This window comes from Hypoxylon trugodes (genome assembly GCF_022578975.1).
Source record: "Hypoxylon trugodes strain CBS 135444 unplaced genomic scaffold F4822scaffold_9, whole genome shotgun sequence".
Taxonomy (NCBI): Eukaryota; Fungi; Ascomycota; class Sordariomycetes; order Xylariales; family Hypoxylaceae; genus Hypoxylon; species Hypoxylon trugodes.
This window is the reverse complement of record NW_026250024.1, coordinates 1,012,656-1,037,130: the sequence shown is the minus strand read 5'-3', so window position 1 is coordinate 1,037,130 and position 24,475 is coordinate 1,012,656. Positions and strand designations below refer to the sequence as shown.

General features: G+C 47.7%; 7 protein-coding genes across 7 annotated transcripts; 1 reads left to right on the top strand and 6 right to left on the bottom strand.

Moving 5' to 3' along the window:
- Positions 1-192: 192 nt before the first annotated feature.
- F4822DRAFT_415869 (uncharacterized protein) lies at positions 193-1,238 on the bottom strand. The gene is made up of 2 exons (XM_051459282.1): positions 513-1,238; positions 193-454 (listed from the first exon to the last, which is right to left on the bottom strand). Exons 1-2 carry the CDS (start codon positions 672-674, stop codon positions 389-391), a joined length of 228 nt encoding a protein of 75 aa, XP_051310441.1. The 5' UTR covers positions 675-1,238; the 3' UTR covers positions 193-388.
- F4822DRAFT_415867 (TPR-like protein) lies at positions 1,239-6,033 on the bottom strand. Its single transcript, XM_051459281.1, has 5 exons — positions 4,062-6,033; positions 3,087-4,005; positions 2,807-3,034; positions 2,415-2,756; positions 1,239-2,358 (listed from the first exon to the last, which is right to left on the bottom strand). Exons 1-5 carry the CDS (start codon positions 5,718-5,720, stop codon positions 1,940-1,942), a joined length of 3,567 nt encoding a protein of 1,188 aa, XP_051310440.1. The 5' UTR covers positions 5,721-6,033; the 3' UTR covers positions 1,239-1,939.
- A 224-nt stretch (positions 6,034-6,257) lies between these two features.
- Positions 6,258-8,942, bottom strand: F4822DRAFT_369618 (protein VTS1). Its single transcript, XM_051456246.1, has 2 exons — positions 8,065-8,942; positions 6,258-8,002 (listed from the first exon to the last, which is right to left on the bottom strand). The coding sequence occupies exons 1-2, from the start codon at positions 8,549-8,551 to the stop codon at positions 6,582-6,584; spliced, it is 1,908 nt and encodes a 635-aa protein (XP_051310439.1). The 5' UTR covers positions 8,552-8,942; the 3' UTR covers positions 6,258-6,581.
- Positions 8,943-10,759: 1,817 nt separating this feature from the next.
- On the bottom strand, positions 10,760-11,787 carry F4822DRAFT_415861 (ribosomal L29e protein family-domain-containing protein). The gene is made up of 4 exons (XM_051459280.1): positions 11,682-11,787; positions 11,568-11,619; positions 11,373-11,475; positions 10,760-11,293 (listed from the first exon to the last, which is right to left on the bottom strand). Exons 1-4 carry the CDS (start codon positions 11,686-11,688, stop codon positions 11,258-11,260), a joined length of 198 nt encoding a protein of 65 aa, XP_051310438.1. The 5' UTR covers positions 11,689-11,787; the 3' UTR covers positions 10,760-11,257.
- Positions 11,788-11,917: 130 nt separating this feature from the next.
- Positions 11,918-13,860, bottom strand: F4822DRAFT_415860 (mitochondrial carrier). Its single transcript, XM_051459279.1, has 4 exons — positions 13,295-13,860; positions 12,672-13,216; positions 12,381-12,618; positions 11,918-12,321 (listed from the first exon to the last, which is right to left on the bottom strand). Exons 1-4 carry the CDS (start codon positions 13,396-13,398, stop codon positions 12,201-12,203), a joined length of 1,008 nt encoding a protein of 335 aa, XP_051310437.1. The 5' UTR covers positions 13,399-13,860; the 3' UTR covers positions 11,918-12,200.
- A 247-nt stretch (positions 13,861-14,107) lies between these two features.
- F4822DRAFT_415858 (cysteine proteinase) lies at positions 14,108-17,758 on the top strand. Its single transcript, XM_051459278.1, has 2 exons — positions 14,108-14,627; positions 14,692-17,758. The coding sequence occupies exons 1-2, from the start codon at positions 14,610-14,612 to the stop codon at positions 17,401-17,403; spliced, it is 2,730 nt and encodes a 909-aa protein (XP_051310436.1). The 5' UTR covers positions 14,108-14,609; the 3' UTR covers positions 17,404-17,758.
- Positions 17,759-18,616: 858 nt separating this feature from the next.
- F4822DRAFT_433204 (uncharacterized protein) lies at positions 18,617-20,292 on the bottom strand (the record flags this gene model as incomplete). The annotated part of the gene is made up of 2 exons (XM_051461796.1): positions 18,617-18,731; positions 18,788-20,292. 2 exons carry the CDS (start codon positions 20,290-20,292, stop codon positions 18,617-18,619), a joined length of 1,620 nt encoding a protein of 539 aa, XP_051310435.1.
- Between the last annotated feature and the right edge of the window lie 4,183 nt (positions 20,293-24,475).

Sequence of the window (24,475 nt, the reverse complement as noted above, 5' to 3'; positions counted from 1 at the left end):
GCATCCGCGCTGTATATATCGATTTGCCATTGCCTTTCTGATGGTTTGGGGGAAACCTTGAGCTTGAAGGGGGGTGATAGTGGTCAATGCTATTTGCCAAACCATGGACTTTTTTTATGTGAAGTGTGACTGGCGATGTAGTGTGGTACAAAATCTACTAGCACATTGAAGGTCACTAATACAACTGTCTAGGTGTCGACCAAGACGCGAAATTGACAACACGGATTACATTCACAAGACATATCATTGAAATTTGTGGTTGGTACAAAATTCGCTATGGATAGCTAGAGTAGCTCGAAATCGCTAGCAGTAACCGACACGATAAAATACCTTCCATATATAGAGTACAGACTATTTAAGACAGGTCCTTTCCAACAAGTCGCTTCGCTTAAGCCGAGCCAAGGATGTTCTTCTCATACACCGTGGTCATCTTGCCGGTGTTGTCGTTCTGGATCTATACTCGTTGTTAGCATCACTCAAACGCCCTCACTACGCAGTACAAAACAACATACCTCATAGCGCGGCTCATCAGTACTAGCCTGAACATTCCGATCTGCCTGGACACCGGGCTCGGTAAGCACATCCGTGATTTTACCCGTGCTCTCGGAGGTATTGGAGTCGGGTCCGCCGACGGGCTTGTAGCGGACGGATTGGCCGGACTTGTATTGAGGCATAGTTAATATGTCTTGTAGGTGTTGACAGAATGTTGGGTCGAGGATTGTCGCGAGGATAGCCGTTTTGACGGTTTGTTCTGGGTTATTTTGCTATGCTTGGTGTTTATTGGGTGTGTTGTGTTGATGGAGAGTAATTGACTTGATCCTGGGGAGAGGTGGTGATGGGTTATATCTTCTTCCGCAGATAGAGAGCTTGGACTGTGAAAGGGATACGAGGCTGTCGTCATGAGGTCATAGAAAGCCTGTCGTAATGAAGCTGATTTCGTAATCTTGATATCAAGACTCATTCATGGCTCACCGCGATGCAGAATTGTGGCTTGCAGGACGGGAAAGGTTCCCCGGGCCCGAGTCCGGGAATCCCCAGCTGCGATGGGAGGCCGTGCGTATGGTATCATGATATCGCAATGTGTGAGATCCTTTGACGAGTCCGGAGCCAATGATCCACGGTGTGGATGGATAACGGGTGATGTATCACAATTGATTATGGATAAAAAGCAATACCATCAGGATTGTATGGGGCATTTCCTGTCATAGTAATGACCATGTTACCCACTGTGCTGCTCATAGGGCTGAGAAAATACAGGCAATTAATTGTTACTGTGCCTGGCGATGTCGTCAATGCGATGTCATGTCAGCACTGTCGCGATCATACTTTTGTAACTCTGAAACAAAATCCGACATTCAACCCTTCTTGGTACATTCTTTCATTATTCATTAGAAGAGACCTGTCACATCAATTCCGTGTGGTAATGATAATGTGTACTTACGATTAGGATCGACCTTTACTATCCCCTGTTACTATACTATATCCATTTGATATACAACACGTGTAATGCGACCGACGATAGACCACCAAAAAATGGGAATTTCGCGGTATTCCTCCACAATTCCCGATCCAGCCGCTTGGATTCTCTCCATTAGACCTGTCATGCTAATGACGCTAAGACTTGGTAAATATTTAGCCGGTGAAACCATTCCGAGCCTCATCTGGCGGGAGGTAGACGAGACGATGACCCCTTGCATTAGCAAATTGAGTGCCGGTACTTACTGTCCTTGGCACTGTACCCCACGAATGGAACCCCCAATAGGATGAGGAATGGAGTATTAGATCCGGGGTCTCAACAAGATGCAGATCGGAAATTGTTCCGCAGTAGCGGTGTCGTTGAGAGGAAAATGGTGGTGATTTCATAATTATGAGTACCACCTCTTGGGTATCTCTGGTTTTACCTAATCACAAGGTCGCAACTCCATGATGCTCCTTTACTCTACAGAACCAAAAATTTCTCTGCAATTCCCTTCGCAGCCAGGACATCCCCGCCGGTCCAGCAGATTTGTTGGAGATTATATGCTGCCTCCTGGGTCAGATCATTCCTACCCATAATCCCGTTCTCCTCATCATTTGGCACATCCTGGAGTACTCGCCGATAATACTCGGCTGCGAGATGAGGAATGCCAATAGCATGGTAACTGCGCGCCAGATTATAATGAGCCTCTTGTCTCTGTGCTGCGTCTGGCGAGGCAAGACGAAGCTCGTAGTATTGGTGTAGGAAGTGGAATCCTTGAACAAGTAAATACTGGCGATTCTCTGCTTGTCGTTTTAGCGCATAGTGAACGTAACAGTGGCCTACACTAAGGATGACCATGCTATTGGTTGGATCGAGAGTATATGCTCTCATAAAGTAATCTATGATGCCGTTAGTCTCCGAATTCTCAAAATATCTTTAGTATCTTGCAACTTACTCAGTGCATATGTGAAACTGTTAGATATGAAGAGAATGTGGCCATAAAGCATAAGTAACGTGATATCCAACTCCTTGCTTTGATATACTCGGCCGCTGGGTGCTCCGTCTTCATCTCCACTGTCTTCACCTCCCCCCGCGGTAATAGCGCGGTCCATGAGTTTAATTTGTCGTAGCATATACTTCTGGACGGGACCAGAGGCGTACCATGATGCCGGGGATGGGCATAATCTTGACAAGGAAGCGAACATTCGGAAGGGATCAGTATCGTATTGAAATTCCCTCATAATCCAACGAGCACAGGCGACGCAAGTTTCTTCGTCCCTACCGCGCAATGCACATGCTGGTTTTTATTAGTTATGGTTTTATCAATATTTGGAAATGAAATCTTACCAGCCCATGTGACGTGGATTAAGAACATGTCCTCTTTAGACTTGGAAAATATCGTGGTATCGCGAGCAGCCTCGCACACCTTATACGATTCCTGGAATTTCCCATTCTGAGCAAGTCCGATAGCAAACTCCAGGAAAAGATCGAGCCATTCGTTGAAGGGCACATTTCGGTAACCGACCGCAACCTGTTTGGTTTGTTTCTCGTTACCGGGCGCGTCTGGGTTTAAATCTTTATTCAAGTTAGCGAATTGTCTCCGAAATACTTAATTAATAAAACTTACTGTGAGCAAGACGTTCTGCCAGTGCTACGAGGTTCGAATTCCCTTTTCGGGATTGGACCATCTCACGAGCTTGGTGAATGCCAAGATGCGCCAAATACTTATCCCACTGATAAAACTCCTTGTACGACCTGAAGTCGTACACAAGTTCTCGAGCGGCCGCCATGAACTCATCTGATGGGGTCTTGGCAGTGCCATCGGCGAGAGCCCGTGATTTTCGCACAGTTTCCCATGCCTCGGCCAATGCTGCTGCTCTTCTCCTTTCTTCAACTTGCAATTCTTCAGCCCGACCAAATAGCTTGAGTCGCCGTCTCGTCGGGTTCGGTTGCGCTCTAGGTTTTCGTTCCTTCGGTTTCGCTCGGGGTCTTTCGGCCTTGGGTTTGAGCGGACGCTTAGCTCGCTTCGTTTTTGGTTCTGCGCCCGTACCAGCACCTTGTCCCAATATAGACGCAGGCAGTTCAATATCACCAGCCCCTTCTTGACCCTCATCATTGTCATCTCCCAACTCTTCATCCAACTTATCCTCTTCTTCTTGAGCCTGGTCACGGGCCTCTTGTAGTTTAATAGCTTCATTGACCAGGATGTACGCCTCTCTTTCCTCCCTTGCAGCTTCGTACATCTTCGCCAATTCGTAACGTGCATCAATGCATGCATCGCTATTCGATTCGTCCTGGTCGATGGCAATTGCAAAGCATTCTTCGGCCTCTCTTTTGTCTCCTGCGTGTAAATAACATTGACCTGCCCTGACAAGTGATTCGGTATCAAGGAGATCTGGTTCTCTAAGTGGCTCATAAAAGCGTAGTGCTTCGGGTAAATAGCCAGCCTCATACAATGCTGAGGCTCCTTCAAGTACAAGATGTGGATAGTCAGTAAGGAGATCTGCTGTATTCGTCTTGTCTGGGTCAATAAATTCTAGATGGCGCTGGTACTCGTTAGTATTTCTCGATGGAAATTCAGAGGGGTTGTTTGGATTCTCACCATAGCTTCATCAACCTGCCCAAGCTTGAAACGATATACGGCTAGCTTGGTCCTTAGTTCTAAAGGAAGACCGCCGCCATATGACGAATCTGAGCATTTCTCCTCTTGATATTCCTCGACCTCTACTCGTCGGGTATTCTCAACATCCCATTCGCGATCATCACTCAGGTTATCCCAGTACCCCTCATCAGAGCGATTTAAGAGCCATCTTGATAGTGACCTCAGCTCTTGAATAGCTTCCCCAAACCGCTCAACGTACGCAAGAAGCTCCACAAAAATCTTGACGTCTTCCCATTCGAAAGCAAAACGAGAGTCGAAGCCATTTTCGCGGAAATGCGCGATGCACTTGCGATAAGCTTCTATGACCTGGCTAGGCCCACCTGCGAACTTGGCTTTGCCGGTATCCGCCAGCAAAACGCGTACTTCAGCTAGACCACGGAGAGCATAAACGTCATAAGGGCAATGCTCTATTAGGAACACATAATCTTTGGCCGCCATTCGAAGACGGCCTGCTTCAAGATGTAATGCAGCCCTTCCATGATGTGCTTGTTCGTGGCTCATGTCGATCTTCAGGGCGTTAGTGTAACAATAGGCGGCCTGTTCGAGTAACTTGTCCGACTCTTCCGGAAATTCATCTCGTAGTCCGATGGCTAGTTCCGCACACTGAAGCCAATCGTCCATAACCTTGGGCTGTAGATTCGCAGCACAAAATCTTGCTGTATAATGACCCATCTTATTCCCCTTTTCCTGAAGAAACGAGGCCAATAGAATCCAGGCACGGTAAGTTTCAGCATTGATGCGAATAGCATCGTTTACAAATTCAATGGCTTCATCAATACGTCCGTCCATGTACGCATTGGAAGCCATATTGAGACGATATTTGATATCGCCTGTTGGCTCGGCGGCTTTTCGAGGACCACGTTTTTTGGTAGCTCGGTTACCACCGCTTCGAGGGCGCTTTGGCTTGTCTTCCATAAGGTATTTCTTTATGAATCCACGTCCGGCAGGGAATTTTGGCATCGGATTCTCCGAGTTAAGAATATTTTGCCGCTCGAGAAGGGCATCAGTCGTGATGTCCATCGGCTCTGGTTCATCTTCTGCTTCAACTTCTTCATCTTCCGCCGCCATCATCTGATTTGTTATACTAAACGGCAGATTGACTGGGGCAGCTGCTGGGACTGGAGGCCGAGAGAATGGTTGAGGCATTTGAGGCGATGGAAAATGCACCGAACCTCCATTAGAATGAAAACCCATGTTCTGTGTAACAGCTAGGGCCGGAGGCACATTGGATTGCCTTGCTGGTGGTCCTGGTACTATGGCCCGATATGCTGCCCCCACACCAGTACCAAATCCTGATGGACGAGGCAATATTGGCGGCCCTCTTCCCGAAAGAGTATGTGGAATCGGAGGTACGCCTGGCAGAGGTCGTCGACCATCCGGCCTAAGGACTGGGACGGCGCTACTGGGCTGAACGGGATATGCCTGGGGCGTTGCACCTGCCATAGGGCGTGCGCTATTTTGAGTCGCATTATCTTGACTAGGATTTGTATTTTGTCCCTGAGGTGTAGTTGTGTTACCTGGTTGAGGCCCCGGCGCATCTGGTTTCTTGGTAAAATGCGCCTGTAAGGCATCAAACGTAGAGGAGAAACGGTGACTCATGATGAGTTGATTAGCAGTCGGGTTTATTATTATCCTCTTCTTTGCCCGCCTTAAATCTGGTTTCCGTTCGCTGAATCGATTTTTGATCAGAAACACCTTTCATTCGCGTCTGCTCGTTTGGATGCGGCGTATCCAGAACTAGCCCCAACCACTGAAAATGAGCGACGCCGACTTCTTTCTGATCATTCCGGGTGGGCTGTGCACAGGTTTTCTGGAACAGGCGCTTTTGGTCGTAGCCTGTGAATTACATCGAATAACGCTTCGTGTTGGAATTGAAGTTTAATAGTTGAAGTTTTACAAATGGAAGTAAAAGTGAAAGCGCAAGTGAAAAAGCATGTTCTATTAGCCCAGGACTGTGGCAAGCCCCATCGTTTGATGAAACTAACCGGGTAGTTACAATTACACTTATGCGTTCAAGTGCAATTATTCAATAGAAGGGTTTAGTAAATCTACGATAAATGCATGTTTATATGGTCCCTCCCTAGAAGGAGTATTGCTCATTTCAAGAAGATAAAATCAAATAGATAGTTATAGAAATGGTATGACTCGTTCATAATATTTATATTTTGATATCGATATTCTGTACACAGCTACAAGTTACACAACCGGCCCGTTTGCCTTCAGATATTGTGAGTAACTCACTTCCTAGGTACGGACATCCTGTTATGAACTAAGCTAAATCTCTTCCAAATCCGTCTCTGGATGTGCAAAGTAGATCATTCTCCCTGAGTCCATATAGACCGTATTAGTACTCCCGCTGAGGATAAATTTCGCTCCTCAACGGGTATTCGCTAGATTGAAAACTCTTCAGACCCCCCATATACTCGCCTTTTTTATTTTCCAAATTGTTACTCAGTGGGCTCATATGTTCATTATTACGTTGCAACGGCTAGCCCAGCTTGCCATCTGCCTTGGCCTCTGTAAAAGTGTTAGTATATTTCCATATTGGACGTATGGATAATGGGAATAATTACCCTTGACCTGGTCGAAGACCTTTAGCATCTTTCTACGTGCTCCCAGAGCATTGACGCCACGCTCTTCTAGAGCTTTGTCGTCGAGCTCAACGAGCTCCGTCCACTTCATATCTTTCAGATTATCCGTGTACTTGTGTAGTCGGAGACTTCGTAGCCAAGCTGGAATATCTTGTAGGAGAGTGGGGTCGGTGGGATCCTCAGGAGGCTTCGAGGTGCCGCGACGTCCACGTGGCGATCGACCGCGAACCAGATCCGAGTGATCAGACAAGTAACCTTCGGGAACACCTACACCAAGTTGACCCATGTTAATAGCGCCAAGACCATTGTTCAATAGAGGGTTTTGTGCACCATCGTAGGCACTCAAGAAACCGTTGTTCTGGGGCGAAGCAAAAGGCACTTGGCCAAAACCTGTCTGCATTGCTATACCCGGAGAATTCGGACGAGAGCGATGAGCCGCAAACCCACCCATTGCCTGCTGATTCTGTAGAGCAAGCATCTGGTCTCTATTTAACACTTGTCCATGCTCGTTGACCATAACAATATTAGCACCGGGAATGTTGGGAATTTGAGGACCAGTAGAGAGAGCGCTCTGGCCTTGACCAGGCGCGTCATTGGAACGGGCTCGCCGATACTTGCGCACATCATCAAGAGCGAAACGATTGTTAACCGTAGATAATGCCGCAAGCTTCATAGCAGTGGCGTTGGCGACCATGTCTGCCTGGTTGGGACCATTTCCAGTGAATGTAGGAACCATAGGAGTGTTTACCATCGAAGCCCAGTTTCCACTTCCAGCGGTATACGGCGAGAGCAAGGGCAGATCAGAAGCAGATTTGTCCGGAGCATTGAGCGAAGTCGTCTGGATGGTGTTGTTGCCACCTAGTTGGGGGCGAGGAGACCTCAAGCCCGCAGAAGGTGGGGGTTGAACAAATTGTCCCATCGGAGTCTGCCCCGAGGATGATTTGGGTCGCGAGGCATTTTGGTCATGGTTATTACCCCATGGCGATGCCGGATTCTGTGAGTTCGAGTCGAGTCCTTCAGATGGTGCAGAAATTGATGGTGCGGCCAAGGGGCTACGTACATCGACAGCGGTGCTATTGCGGTTCGACGGAGGCTGGTTTCCAGTTTGTTGAGTGAACTTGGCCTTTTCGGTAGCAATAGCAGCAGCGGCATCGGGGAACATGGCGTTGATGGTCGACGGGTCGAGTCCCGAGTGCCTCTTAGCCGATGCCTGTGGTTGCGTGAGGGAGTTCCTAGCCGACCCAACATTCAACTTGTTCATGGCATCGCTCAGACGGTTCGACATGGGATCTGCAAACAAGGTACGGGTTAGTCGCAATATATATAAATCAAAGGACAATATTCAGACATACCCTTGTCAAAGTTTGCAGGTGATAGAACACCGGACATAGGATGGTTCTTACCCATCTGCTGGAGTACCTGGATAAAGAAGCGAATTTGGACCTGGGTGGTCTGCTGAAGCAAGGCGTATAAGGCAGCGGTACGTTCAGCCTCGGACAAGACTCGAAACCACTGTTCTATAGCACTGAGCTCGTCCTTGAAATCCTGATCTAGTGTAGCTGCAGCCATTTCCTCCAATGTAGTCTCATACTGATCAATATCAGCAATCCACTGTTGAGTGACTTTGTCTTGTGGGTCCGAATCGGCACCGCCTTGACTCTGGCCCTGTTGACCGTAGAAATCCGAGGAAGGACGAATGCGGTTTGAGGTTGCGGGTCCAGCGAGAGCAGCCATGTCAGCAGATGCACGAAGGTGGTGGTTATTGTTCGCAACGGGTCGTGAAGACGGCGGACGCAGGGACGAAGCAGTCGATGCTTCGGGGGTACTGTTTCGGTTCATGATTGCGGCGGTTTGTTTCTTCGGACACTAGAAACGTATTGTCTTCTTTAAGTTGTTATATAAATTTTGGCGATTGCAAAATGCAAGACTGAGACAACGTGGAGAGCGAATTATGGTATTGTCGCGGGGCTGAGCAGGTGAAACAAATCTAGAAGTCTTAGCGGGATGTGTAGGAGGGGCGATCGAAGTCCTATGACATGTGGTGTCGTAATCCTAGGTATCTTCGGACTTTCTGAAAAATCTGGACAGATGTCGAATATAACAAGATGAGCACGACAAAACAGTGATGTGTCGACTTCTTAAGGTGCCCAGTCGGTGCGGTTATGACTATGATGTCGGAACTGTAAAACTTGACAAGTGACAATATCGGCGCTAGCGCTGCCGTTTTTTGCTGTTAAAAAGTACCCGTGGGTTATTGCGTAGTCAGCTCGTGACACTTTTCAGGGGCGAAGAAACGGATAGGAGGTAGATTGTCGACGAATGAATCCAACGGGAAGTGTGGTGCGGTAGCTTTCCGTATGCGTAAAATATTGTATTATGATTGACTTTTTGCAAGGCTCGAGATCAACTCTCTAGCAGAGAACGATGGCAGAATACCTATTCTTTCTCTCGAGAACTCCTGCAGTAGCCTGCTGACCTCAAAGGAGTCTTTGAAAGGAGGCAGTTGGGAATGAAGTGATTATTGGTAATGCAGAATATTAGATAAGTGACTGCGAAACGAAAAAAGTAGGTTAGTAAAGATTGTGATTGTTGGTTGCAAAAGACCCAGACATATTTGTTAACTTAGGGGGTATATAGTAATAGATGTCTAGCAAATGATTCAAATTCGGGGATGTGGACCAAGTTTGACATAGATATAAAAAAAAATATTGTAGTTTTAGTTGACAACCAATGAAGTCCTAACGGCACAGTGGGCACTAACGGTCCTGTTGGACAAATCTGACCATCATTGACTGACATCGAATTTCCATGAATAGTCGTCGTGTGTCGAGGGATTCAATCCAGATACGGTCAAATGCGAGGGAACCACTCAAATGTAACAGAGAAAATACGGGTGTAGAAACAAGGGAAAACTTACCAATAATAACACTCAGGTCGACTTCTACTCCAAGGCCAAAAAGAAAGAAACCATCGGCAGGGCTACCCTCGAGCTGCTGAGGAATAGGATGTGAAGGAAGAAGAAAAAAAAAGGAAGCCGTAGAGAATTTGGCTGGAGCAAAAGACTCGGGCACAGAGGCTGGAGAGTGGAAACGGTAAACTCTTTCGGAAACACCCTGGACACAAAGGGCTGCAGTCTGCAGAAGCTGCAGCGGGAAACGTCCAACCAGAAAAACCCGAGCACTGTAACCTTTTTAATGGACACCACCTGCCTACAATTAACTTGGGTACTTTTGTATAGCTTTCTATGATGTACCTCTCATTTACAAAACATACTCAAAATTACTTTAATAAAGGGTCCCATTCAAGTACCTCTATTTTGGGTATTCATAACCTTTTTGCCCTGTCGCACCCAGTATGAGCCTTGAAGCAGGAAGTAACGAACTTGCATGCATCTGGATGGCTCAGCGCTAAGCTTCAATCTAAATGCGCGACAGGCAGTACAGTACAACGTGGGTACCTTAGCAGCCTGGTTAGCCAATTCCTTAGCAGCTGCGACAAGTCTTTTTAGGGGCCGAAAGCCTGGAGTCTAGCCCCTGAAGGACATATTTCGGGTGTCTCTGCCTCGTATAGGTACGCATAGGTACGCCAATTAGTGCAACTAGAATAATTCGAAACGTCCTAAACGTCGACTGGGGGTCGCGATCATCCACTCTCTTTCCGTCCATTCAATAATCGACATTAATAGAAATTCCGGAGCGGCAGCAAATCCACGAAGTCACATCAGGAACGCGTCTGTGTCCTAATTTATTTCCTTCAGGAGTAACAGGGGCATTTTTCTAACGTATCATAGGAGTTATAGAAGATATTCCGAATTAAACGTCACGTGAGACGTAGATTGTACCGTTTCAAGCTTGAGTCGACAGATGATTTACGACTTTCAGTAAATCATGAGATGAATCGAGTTTCATATAATACCTCGAATAGTGGAAAACACCAGATTTTGTCGAAAAGTTAGATCTCTCCCAGTGTCGATCTCATTAGGGGTATCACCGAACGGTATAATTAACAACCTACATAACTGAATCCACACCGTAGATCTATCACATATCATAGCGTAAAAAGACGATGGATTCAATATCAAAATAAAAATTGGAAATAGAAATGTTGCCTAGCCTCCATGCACTCTTGCCTTAGGGCAACATTGAAGCACAAGTGTTTGGTAATAGACGGGCGAACCGATCTCGGCACGAGAAGAAACATCCTTCAGCAAATAGGCATGGAGAAATGGCCTAGAGCTGTACACACATATGCCGTTTTTGTTTTGTCACGGGAATCACAATTATTAGCAAACCTACGACCGGCTCGGGCACGACGAGTCAAGACGAAGAAAGACAAATATCGGAAGGGCGCAGGATATTGGTTGGTGACTGAGACATGTAACTCATTTGGTTACCTCATCATATCTTCACCGTAGAAGATCGTGCCTGGATACAAGCAGCAGCAAATGCGAAACCTTGACTCCATGATCATGCCTCAATAACCCCCCAGTTTTTGCCCTGATGCGCATTCGCAATGTCGTTGTCTCGGAAACCAAAATCTACCACCTCATGCCGTCTCTCGCTTGCCCTCCTTCAGCTCCTTCTGTATTAATTATTAGTATATATCGTTGACACAGAGCAGGCAATGAATCGATGCGCCCGCTGTGAGCCAATGGACGTACCAGGGCTCGCATGGTGCCGTGTAGGGCATGTCTGTGGTTTCTTCGGAACTTGGGGTCGGTTCCCTTTAGAGACGGGTATCGGTTGGTCTTGGGCTTCTTGATACTATAAATCGCCAATCTATTAGTCACTGTTCGGAGTGTGGAGGGGATTGCTTCGTCTGGAGATTTGTCGATTCGGTTCGAAAATTGACATACCCATTACGGTGAGCCTTGCGCGACTGGTTGTGCTGGGACGAGTTCTTGGATTCTATAAATTGAAATGTAAGCAGACAATTCATTTAATTAACTGGCATAGATGATATAACATACTCGCCATTGCGACTAAATTTGTGTTGATCGGTTTGGAGAACACGGAAGTCGACGAAGGTTGATGCTGTCAATGGGAAAAGTTGAGAGTTCCTTGGTGCGTTTGGTATTACCAGTTGTGGGCAGAAAATTAAGCGAGAGGGGTCAAGCCACATCACTTTTTACCGTGGCTTTTTAGAAAGCGGGGCTTTAGGATAAGACTGGTAGGCAACTGTTGTCAGCTGACCATGTCACAAACATTTCTCAACAATCAGAATTGATTTTCTTCGAAACTCTTAATATTTGATACGAGCTACATCAATCCTTATAAAAATATTCATGGCCGTAGTATATACTCTAGAATTTCTCTTCAAGATATTCTATTGCCCTCGTACCAATTATGTCCGGACTCCAAACTCTCAAATCACGATATAAACGCACCATCCCTGTCTAACACTCACGTATATCTATCCCTAAATTTATAACCCCCCGGCCGAGGTAATCGTGAGTTACCTGTGTAGTAAATGACCTCTAGAAGACAGTTTACTTGGATGTAATAGGGATGGGAAGCTTCGCCTTGGAAGCTAGTTCGGCCGCCTTAGCGAGATGTTCCGACCGAAGCTTACGGACGTATCTAAATAAGAGGATGAACAGGAACTCCATTCTGCAACGAAATTAGCAAATCGATATTCATACTCGAAGTATCGTTTATCCCAGACGTACCGTTCCTTAGTCATCATGAGGATTCCCTGTACCAGGAAACCCTTGATAATTTGGGGGCCAATGCCCTTGAAAAGACTCCACAAGCCTTCGTGCTTAACGATGAATTGCATCACTTCGATAAAACCTTTGAATGGCTTTCCCTGACGTTGGGGTGGGGGCTTCGATTGCAACCCGACCTTAGCGACTATTAGGGGCTGCGTAGCAATGGTAGCTAATGCTTTCGACGTGGCACCGAGCACTAAGAGCAATGATTAGCTTATTTCCACACACGCAACAGCCAGGGCAACTCACGAAAAGCTTCCCCCGCAGTCAGACGAGTCTTTCCGGGGAAGAATGTGGTCTTTAACCTTTCATATGCGCCGTATGTGATAGCAGGGTTAACGACCAGAACCAAACTAGCCTTAAGTCCTCTCCAAAGACCAAATACACCATCCTCGCTGTGGATGACCTCGCGGGCTGTATCTAGGAGACCCTTCCTATCCGCCTTGCTCTGTGTCTGTTGTCTTGTCGTAACCACGGCCACCGGAATTGTGCATAATTGAGCAACGGCACCCGCAATCGCACCAAGGATCAATTCGATTGCCGTAGAGGGCGGCCCGGGAGTTTTCTGCGACTTGAAGTATAATTCTCGCACGATCGAGTACCAGTAAAAGTAGGCGAAGTTGGTAGAAGCAACACCCAACAGGGCGCCATTTATACCCGCATATAACCCTTGGACTCCATCTGCAGCGACAATCTTCGTTATAGCATCCCACGTCGAGGTATAATGAGGGTCGCTGTGTTCGCTAGCGTCTTCGGGTTTCCGTCTAACTTGAACTTGCAATCGTGTTTTAACTCTGTCAAGAGCGAACAAGTATTAGCTCCAATGCACCGCAATCCCCAGGAATAGTCGATTAAACGCTCAGTTGACTTACATATCTAGAGGGTATACCAGGGCATTAGCTAAGACAGCACCCGTGGAACCAGCTACAGCATATCCCCACGACGGTAGAGGCGCAGGTTTCGATTGCACGCCCATGGCGACAGAATCCTATTTCCTACAAACAAAAGGGTATATTCGTTTTACTCGAAAAGTCGCACTCGGAAGATGCGTTGGTAGATGAAGCCACCACGTTTAAGGACAAGAGATCGCAGCGCAATTGATAGGTCAAAGGCGACAAGCTGAACTACCTAGATTCGCGGATAAAGGCGAATGGTTAAAAAGGGCACTCGAACACTTTAATTGCTACCGCGGCACAGAATGGGGAATGCACTTCGAATAACTGTATACATTTCTGGTGAGAGAAGTGAATTCTGTATAAAAAGGGTTGAATTGACGAAGGAAGGGATCTAAAATCCCCTAAAGCTGTCAGAAAACAATGAAGCTACCCTGACGTCGTGCTTTCTTTCCGATAATGCGAAAATCGGGGCAACTGGGGACCGCAAAGCCGAGTTTAAAAGCTGCTCATGAACTATGAACCTCGGCCATTATGGGCTGTTCCACCTCTATCGGCAACTAAGAATGCGCACGAATCAATAAGCCATCAAATGCGGGGCGGGTATTGGTTATGTAATCATTAATGCTGCTATTAGCGGGGCCTTGTTAATCCGGTTAAGCTCAAATCCATTATGTAAGGTACGTTATCCGAGATATCCATCTTATCTCGATAAGCCAGGCTTGGCGGGCTTGGCAAGGGTTAATCGACCAAGTTGCGCAGCTGGCAACTGACCGAATCCAAACTCCCCAAGTTCGTAAACCACCACGCCGGAAAGTCACGAGGAAACATGTTCCCAACCCCGGGCAGCGGTAGGTGCCTAACTTTCTCTCATTTCTCAGATAATCCGAATATCTAAGTGAATGATATACATCTTAAACTACATTTTACGTTATTTCCTTCGAACACGCATACATCGTTCATCTGTCATACGCATTGACATTTATACGATGGGCTGTCTTCCTGAGTTAGGCTAGCCATTTTCGTTGTGATGGTGCCATATTCGACACCAACCTAACACTTTCCGTTCAACAAATTTCGAATATTCATCTTATAATCATCTTCTTCGTTTGTGATCCCGTAACGGGTCAACTGATTGTCCCAGGGACATGGTGTTGTCATTGTTTGCCAGTTCTAGCTGACGTGGATCTTTCATTTGTGCCATTGGACATTACCCCTTTAATCTTTTCGCTATATAGTGAATGTGGGTATCTCAAAGTTTCGATGCTATAATAAATCAACAATATCGCCCACCATGGAAGCAAAAGCAAAGGTAAATATTTCACTATTAACCAATAATCCGGTAATCACCTACAAGGCTGACATGCCATATCTAGGAAAAAGAGGCACTAGCCTCCAAAGCCCATGGCAAAGAAGCACTTGACTATACCATAGCAGCAGCAGAGCTATACATGAAGGCGGCACAGGCAGCCTCTAATCAAGAGGAAAAGCGTCGCTTGTCGAGAAAGTGCCAGTCCCTAATCTCAAAGGCTGAAAGCCTCAAATCAAGACCTGCCGGTAGCGGTGTCGTCGCTGTTGAAAAACGTCTACAGATACCACAGCAAGGCCGCTCACTACCCACAAGTGAACAAACCATCCTTCTCCGTAGCTCTCGGCTACACGGGAGTGTCTTTCCGCCATGGGAATCTGATCCGGACTCCAGGGAGTTCAGCGGCGATCCGTTCGGTGATACTTCGGAATTCTCCCTATCCGCGCGGCAGAAGTCTGTTTTCTCGGGCTGGAAACGGCCCCTGGAGATCCTGGCCCAGGGGGCCTCGCCTATTCCTAGTGGTCAAGGTCATGAGTTCTTGATGGAGGTTCAGCACGACTATGATCTAGTTCAAGACATAACGACGGACTGTTCAGTCGTAGCCAGCCTCTGCGCTTGCATGCGCCACCTACGACCAGGTGCCAAATCGATTCTACCAGCGCTCATGTTCCCCACGGACTCGGAGACCGGGCAGCCGAAAGTCTCTACTAGTGGGAAATATGTATTCCGAATGTTCTTCAACGGATGCTTCCGAAAAGTCATCATTGATGACCGACTTCCCTCATCCTCAACGGACCGCACTCTTTATGTTGTCGACCGCCAAAATCCGGGGCTCATCTGGCCCGCGTTGATGGAGAAGGCGTATCTCAAAGTCCGTGGTGGCTATGACTTCCCGGGGAGTAACTCCGGCACCGACCTTTGCGCAATCACGGGTTGGATACCACAGCAGCTTTTTCTGCAGAGCGACGACTTGGATTGGGATCGCACATGGACGCGAGTCAAGAAAGCCTATGATTACGGCGACGTAGTCATTACTCTAGGGACAGGACGCCTTTCTCCGGGTGAGGAAGAAACTTTGGGTTTGGCAGGTGAGCATGACTACGCTGTACTTGACATGTCTGAGACATCAGGAAACAGGAGGCTGCTTGTTAAAAACCCTTGGTGCAATGGCCTCACTTGGAAAGGTGTCGGATCCTCCGAAGTAGTAACATCATCATCGTCGCCACATGCGACCGAAGACCACCCAATTAAATTGAAACCTGGCTCATTTTGGATGAGCTTCGATGACGTGACGCAAAATTTCGAATCGTTGTACCTGAACTGGAATCCAAATCTTTTTACCCACCGCCAAGACCACCATTTTGTATGGCAAATCCCGGACCCCGTTATCGCCGAGTCCTTTGCCCACAACCCGCAGTATTCTATGACCGCGACTGCCGACGGGAGCACTTGGATTTTATTAAGTCGGCATTTTCAAGATGACGAACTTGGCATCATGCGTCGACACGGTGCCGCCGATGCGCTTGACTCGCTCTCTATCTCTTCACCCACTTCTTCATCTTCTACTTCTCCCACTCTAGCCGAAGTCTCCGGCAAGCTCGGTTTCATGAGCATATACATATTTGCTGGCGACAAGCGCGTACAACTTGGCGCCAACCCAGTTTACCGCGGTGCCTTTGTAGATTCACCGCAGACCCTCGCACCCTTCGAAGCCCGTGCTGGCGTCTCATATACTATTGTCGTCGCGGCGCAAGATCTGCCTCTACCGAAGTATTCCCTTACGCTATCCTTCTTCTCCCGCGGTCCCTTAACCGTCGCCCCGGCCCAACCTGCTTTACGTCATTACACAGGAATAAAGGGTAGCTGGACACGCCGCACTGCCGGCGGTAACTCTGCCTCTCCAGATTACGTACAGAACCCACAATACAACCTCACACTACCACGCACCGGGCCTTTATCCCTCCTCCTATGCACAGCGAGAGAAGACCTACCCATCCACGTCGCACTAGTATGGGCAGGAGGCCGTCGCGTCCCCGGGGGCGTAGGGAACCGAGACATCGTCGTCGCATCCGGCGATTACCGCCGCGGATGCGCTCTCGCGGAAACTGCATCTGTCGACGCCGGTACATACACCGTCGTATGCTCGACTTTCGATCCAGGATGCCTAGCAGACTTTGTGCTACGCGTGGGTTCGGATACGCCGTGTGCAGTGACCCTAGTCCCGCCCGACGCAGCTGGTCAGCTGCGCACACGATTACCGGACCTACCGTCGGGGGCCGAGGGGCGCGAAAAGAGGAAATGGCGTGTGGGTGTTTCGGCGCCGAGGTTAACGCGTGCTAGGATTGTCGTTACTGCTATTTCATCTATTATGCCTACGATTGGTGGTAGCAGTGGTGCGAGTAGAAGCGGAGGAGGTGGAACTACCACGCCACGCTCCCGCCCAATTGCCCGCGTAAGCGTCGAATACGGTACCGGACCTAATCGAACCTTCCTCGCATGCACAGATCACGACGACCACAACCCCAATCAAAGCAACACCCGCAATAACAGTCATGCCACCGCCGGCGGCCCCGAGTTCAGAGAAGTAGGCGTTAACGGTTTACGAACGGGGGAATTCGATATCGACCCCCGCTTCAGCCAGACTGGGTTATGGCTTGTTGTCGAACAACCAGGGGCATATCAACAACAGGCATTATCGATGAACGGCGGCGATGGCCTGCGCGTTGAGGTATTAAGTGAGGGTCCGGTACATGTTGGGGTTTGGGAGACGGTGGATTGATCGGCGGATGTGGCTGGCTGAGTGACTAGCTAGCTGATAACCTTGTTACCTGCCTGAAATTACTTGTTGCATGGTAAGGGCGTAAAAATCGAATGATGAACGGATATGCCGTCACGAAGGGAATATGGGGCGATGAGTAAACCCACTCCCACTATAACGAGTCTATGCATCAAAGTTTACAAAAAGAGGAAATGAAAAGGGGGTTGCGGGTTGCTTAGTGAGCTGAAACATATCAGCTCATGTAAGATCTACTTTACCCGCCGGCAGACTATAGCTAGCTAGCTAGCTACGATTACCTAGTGCGAAATCAAGATTATTCAAAGCAAGTCGCAGGAATATGGGTCAAAGTGTGGAGTAGATGAATATATTTCTCATTTGTTCGTCTCTTTGCGCAATGTAGGTATAGCTACCTATGTAGGTACCTAAGTAACATAGCCGCGCTGTAGTTGTTTCCATATACGAATATTTGCTTCTGCCTCGAATGTCGATAGTTAGTCGTCCACCCGAGACTTTACCCTTCAAACCATCTAACTCCATCATTAGCTCGCTAGGTAACGAGCAAAAATGCTTGCCGCTAAAATTGTTGTTGCCGCCGTTGCTGTGTTCGTGAAGTTTTTCTAGCTAACATCCATCCACCACTCCTTCACCTATATGTTGTGAATCTCTCTTTCGAACTATGAACATGAATAAACAAAATAAAATTTTGGCGTAAGTCGGATATCCAATATTCTCTTCTCGCCGGGTTAGTTAGCTCCATATGATATAACACCGACCCCTCATGAATAAAGTGGTGCGTTGTATCACGATAGACTTCCCTAAAAGCCCCGCGCACCTCCAAAATTCGGACGATGGAGGGGAAATAAGCGAATGAGTACAGAGCAATCGGACAGAGTAGCCAAGAAAAAAAGAAAAGTAAAAAAAAGTAAACGAGGAAAAAAGGACCAACAAATAAGCGCTCCCCTCCGTGGTATAATTGGCTACGCCTAAAACGCCAACTCCCATACCGTTTGAGGTATGATTCGTAAAAGCCTATCCCCCCAAACCAATGTTCAACGACACCGCAATGGGCGCCCGAGCTTCAGAACCAGCCGCCCCCCGGGATATCATCAGCTCCATATGTACATCTAAACTCGAAAGGCAATATGTCATAGCATCGGAAGCAATCATTCCTCGCGTTCTTTTCGTTTTTCGTCAATCGTTCCTCCAAAGACCCTCACGGGCCGCCTCGACGTCTTCGCCCTCGATTAGGTCCATCTGGGCGTTGCGAAAGAACGTCGCGAAGCATCGGATCATCCTTATCTTTATCGACATGATGAACCCGTACATGTCTATATCTAAATTAGATCCTACCATTCGGTTTTATTAGCTCTAGAAGATATCTTACCTTTGTAGATTATCCGGCCTTGGGTACTTGTGCTCCCGATCTGGACAGAACGGACACACGTACCCAGGCGAATCATGGACAAGTCCATGACGGATCATCTCGTTCTTACGCTTAAAGCCTTTCCCACCTTCGCTTCGCGGGCACCCCTTCACGGAACAGTAATGCGGACGCGCAGAGGAATGTACATTCGCATGAGAATTGAGCAGATATTGCGTCTGGAATGGAGGCGCATTGCAACCTGAAACCGTGCAAACGAACGCCCCAACTGGCGGATTTGTCATATTGTCGATGCTCATCCGTTCCGTAATCGAAGTGGCCGGTGTTGAAGCCTCAACGCTTGGCGTGTTATCCGTATTACTACCACTACTGTAATCACCTGGCCGATGGTGGTTTGCATTGCCGTTATTCGAGTAGTAATAAGATGGACTCATGGCCGGAGGAATCGTGTGGGCTGGAGAAGGGGGTATACCTTGGCGATACATATCATTCGGAGATATCGGAGGCGAAGCGTGACTCCCGGGAATTCCACTGATACGGGGTTGACCTCCTGGGGGAGAATGGGGATACTGAGGCGGCCTGTTGTGCATCGGTAACTCCTTTGTATGTCCCGTTAACTGATCTAACAGCGTGGACCTTATGGACGGTAGCGGATCGTGGTTAGTCGTATCAGATTTCGGTGAACTTTCCTGGATCGGGGGTAATTCCCCATGGCTGGTAGGAGAACTTAGACTAGGACCAGGAGGCGACATAACCGTCGGATGCATCAGGACTTGGCCGGGCGTATACTTCTGGGGAGAATATATATCCTGAGGACCCTGTGAAGTGTAAGGAGATATAGGAGGTGCAGCAAGAACAGGCCTGTTTGCATCCTTCATTGTAACATCCTCTCGCGAATTATCTATTCTTATACCCTGAGCCTGCGCCTCTCTTTGCGGGATTCTGGAGTCGTCATCGGAACTTTGCGGGCTGTCTACATCAACTGTTCTCGCTGTCTGCGCATTCAACATGCCAAAGGCATTTGTCGCGAGAGCTTGCAGATCTATAGGCCTCGATGCCTCGGCGGCGCGTTTGGTATGACGCAGTCCGGGAACGGGGGACATCTCGTTGCTCCTAATATCCTCCTCGTCCCCCGACCCATCGACTGTCTCTTCCGTGTCCCCCTTACTTTGAGCGTCGTCGTCGTCGTCGTCGTTATTGCAACGCTGGATGGGGTTCTCCCATGCCTCGGCTACTATATCCGGGCGCTTTCCACCGTCGAGATAGTGGATCAAGACGGCATCGCCGAGGCTCGGGCGAATCTTTTGTCGACGATTAGAAGAGCTTCGACCGGAACGAGGAGAAAGACTGACTTTTGGAAGAGGTACAGCCTCGGGTGAGGGCGACGGTTCAAGTTTGGGGCGGTAAGCTTTCATCAAGGGACTATTCTGGGGCAAAACGTCATCCGGGTCGTACACGTCGCTAGCTGAAGGGTCGTGAGCGAAGGCTGAACCGACGGTCGTAGTCATGCTTTCACTCTCTAGCATGGAATAACCATTACTCACGCATTGGTCGACTCAAGTCATCATCAGAAAGCCAAGAGGACGTTTTGCCGCGTTGCTGTTATGCGAAGACGGAATTGATTGCGCCGACGTTGATTTGTGCTCAACGGATTCGAAGTCGCAGCGACCCTCCCATTCGCATGTAAGTGAATTTAATGTGTGAAGATTTGTGAGATATAACTTCAAGCGCAAGACAGAACAGTCTACCCAAATTGGACTAGACGAAGCAAGCAAGCAAGTAACAAGGACTCAACCGTGAGAAAGTAATAGGTAGTAGAAGTGACACAGCGCGCACTGGTGTCGTTCCGCCGCAAGGAGCCGCAACGCGGATTGGTGGGTACTTAGACCCTATCGCTTGGGAATACGGGGTGGTGATCGCGCGCACGCTATCTAGCTCAGGATCCGAGGTATTCCCTGGCTAGAATGGCACAAGGTTGGCGAAAGATTCGGAGGGAGGGGAGGGGGGAGGAGAATGAGAAGAATAAAAAAAATAGATTTAAAAAGAAGGCCAGGGGAAAAAAGGTTTGGGGTGGGAATAAGGAACGGAAGGGGTCGGCTAGAATCAGACCTTGGAGTAGTAGGAAGGATGCGGTTAATGATGGATTTCAGGGTTAGACGACAGGAAGGTAGGTCCAGGTAGGTCAGGTACGGTACGGTGGTGACAATGGCTATACGGCAAGTGTGTCTTGGGTTCTTGGATACGCTTAGATGGGGGATGATGGATTGGGGGGGAAAGAGGGACAAGGGCCACAGAAGATAGACTAAGAGACTACCTAGGGTAGGTTAGCTTCGAAGTAAAAGGTAGAGTAAGGTTGTAAGAGTTGTAAAATGTGGATTTCTTGGATTTTGGAAGTTGCTGCCAAGGACTCAAACAAGGTATTCCCTCGTGACCGCCGAAGATTCAACTTTCAAAATAATTATGCTAGGAATGCTGGGAATATGCTAGGTAGTTTGGGGGTGTGGTACGGGATTGTATGTTGATGGTGGTTGCTTCTCTTTCGCTTTCTCTCTCTCTCTTTTGGTGTCTAATGTCTGGTGGTATCTGCGTGGTAACGTCGTGGTAAGGCAGGTCAAGGGTCAAAGGCCAAGAAGGGCAAGGTGGGCAAGAAAAGTAGGTAGGTAAGGTTTTGGCGCAAAATAATGTAAGGCGGGGGAGAGATGCTGCGGAGCCTCCTCTTCTTGTCGGTCTTTTTTAGTACTTCTCTAGTCTCTCTCGCTCTCTCTGTATGGTCTTGTTTCTCCCTGTTCTCACTTCTTCTCACCCGCCTAACTATATGTAACTAGGTAGCCCACTCACACTACACACACCTCGTCTCTACTCTTTTTTTTCTTCTGTAGTGCGTATTGGTGATTGGCGGTGGTATTAGGATGTGGGATGGGGTTCTAATGGTACGTAGACCCAAGACTGGTATAGGCTAAGACTTGCTGGCTGGCTGGCTGAGGCTAGGCTACACTTAGACAGATAGGACCAGACAAGTCGTACTGGTCCTTGGATTTAGCACTGGTAACCCGATGGGATCGGATCAGTAGAATTGCCAGATTGCGCCGTGTGATAGGCAGGTCCGAAAGGTAAACCCGCATTTAATAACGACCAGGGGGGTTTTATAAGCTTTCTGCTTGGACAAGATTGCAGGGGTCCCGTAATCCAGAAGGGATCCTGACAGGAAAATTTCAGGTCAGAAACAATGCCTCTTCCGTCATGTCGTTTTATGGGAGCAGTAAGTGAGAGTGTTATTGGGTGGTGGAGAACAGGCTCTTTTTTAGAAAGCGGGAGAAGAAGAAAAAATATTGTAAGAGGAACCAGGGGTGGAAGATGGAGAGAGAGGAATGAGACTAAAGATTTCAAAGAATAAACGCGGCGACCTTATCCATTCTACGGATTGGTTGTGTATGGATCTAGTATCTATGTACGCAGTCTGTAGTGTAGTGTAATTGTAGGTAGAATGTATATGTATATTTCAAATGTATGTAACTTCGAAGAAGAATGGAGAGATAAATTTCGAAGAAAAAGAAAAAAGGAAGGTGGAAAATGGTAGGCAACAACCGAGTAACCCATTGAATGATTGATTGATGGATTGATTAACGTAGCCCTTGGGTTAGGTTAGGCCTTGGTACCTGTTAGTAGCAGCCATAGTAGTAGGCCCCATAGGTATAGTGATGGTGGTAGTAGTAGAAATTGAAGGGTGGAAGTCCAATTGAGGGATAAGTCTGGGGATGGATATCGTACGAATAGTGCTCCACTTGCTACCTAGGTACTTAAGAGGTTAACGGACTAAGAAGGAAGAGGCATGCGGCGAAGAATGCGGCTGCGAGTGGGCGATCCAAGAACTGAATTCATGGAAACCACTCTCAAGGGATCCCCCATGGAAGGGAAAAACTTTGGGTTACGCTAGCTTACCGTAGAAGTACCCAAGTACTTATGTAGCACAAGGGTACATCATTATGGATGTATGTACATTCGTATCTGTGGTTTTTCCCCCCCTCTTTCTCCTCTGATGATGTCCATCCATGTCCATGGATTGTCCTTTCTGTACATAATCTTCGTACCTAATACCCTAATACACATATACCTAATGTAACCAAGCAGCTAAGCAAGTCCATTTGAAGTACCCGCGTCGGTCTTGTAATCCGTACCTGCCGCCCTATCTAGGTTATCCCCGTTTCCGTCCGTTTTAGTGAGTTTCCCCTAATCCTAGTCTTGCGCCTCTTACTGGTGGGAAGCCGCAAAGCCTCAATTAATCGGCCCCCGGATTGCGATCCTGCTTTAATGCGGCAGCTAACCGTGGCCGTTCCCTTAGAACAAATAAGATTTGAAATGTGTGTAATCCACAATCTAACAAATCTGTACTTTTTCTTTTCTTTTTACTACTAAGAAACGAGCGATTCTGTTTGGTTGCCTTGTATTTCTCAGTACCTACCCGAATATCTAGGGAGATTGACGATATATATACCTCCACACAACTACCGCTAACTACCTAGGTATGCATTTATTTTATAATCATAATTATTATTAATAGATATTTACATTCACGTACAAATCGCTCATGAAGAGAAGCAAAGAGTCCTTTGCGCTGCGCTATTCCCGTTGTGTATACGTAAGACGAATCGAACGGGAAGCCGGCGAGGGGTGTGATAAAGCGACAAAATTTGATCGACCAGCATGCGTCCACCGGGGCTAGGGTAGGAATTAGAAACGGGGATCAATGTCGAGAAAGCGTGTGTCAGATACGATATTCCAGCACCTGGGTAGTTACCAGGTCGGCATTTTGCGGGGATAAAAAGGCACATTGCCCTGGGGCTAGGCGAAGTACTTTATGTATGGTACTCTCTACCTCCATAGGTATGGTATGCGGGTATGGGTATGTAAACGAACCGCAGTGCTGCTATATAACAGGTAGTATTGGAAAGATGCGGCGATCCAAGATACCCATATCCCATCTAATATCGTGGGAGGGGCAAACTCGGTGGAACTACCCATCATCCTTTATTCAGACGTCATTTTGGGATCCCGACTTCTACCTATACGGCATATTTACGGGTATACATAGTATATATTGGTCGGAGTTTGAAGGCTAAAGTAGAATAGAGCGTTTCATGGTAGACAGGGGGAAAGGGAGGATAAGAGAATGAGAGAGCGAAAAAAAGAAACGAAACGAAATGACGGTATGAATTGCGAATCCGAAAATATCCTACATACATTACCATCGCTACCAAATTTCATACATCAACGCAAAAGTCCTTGATGTGGACATAACGGTAGGCAATAATATTTTGTTGCTCAGCCACTCTATCCGGTGTAAGCACCCGCAACGAAAGCCCTGTTCATTCTCGTAACAGACTACTTCAGTAAGTACGAATATTCAAATCTCATCTACCTGAATAGGTACGAATACGTAATTCACGAAATTTGGAGGCACGGGCATGGACACATATTGAGGCGTGCGCCCTTGGCTAATCCACTCTTCGACGTACGTAACAACAAAGCTTCGGCGGTATCTTCGTGTATGTGGATATATATGGATAAGACATTTCGATTTGAGGGGATAATAGTTAGAATGAGGCACAAGGTAGACGCGCGAGCGCGGGGGGATACTCCGTACATACGTACGTACATACACACAGACAGACAGATATGTACCTTTCGTTCATA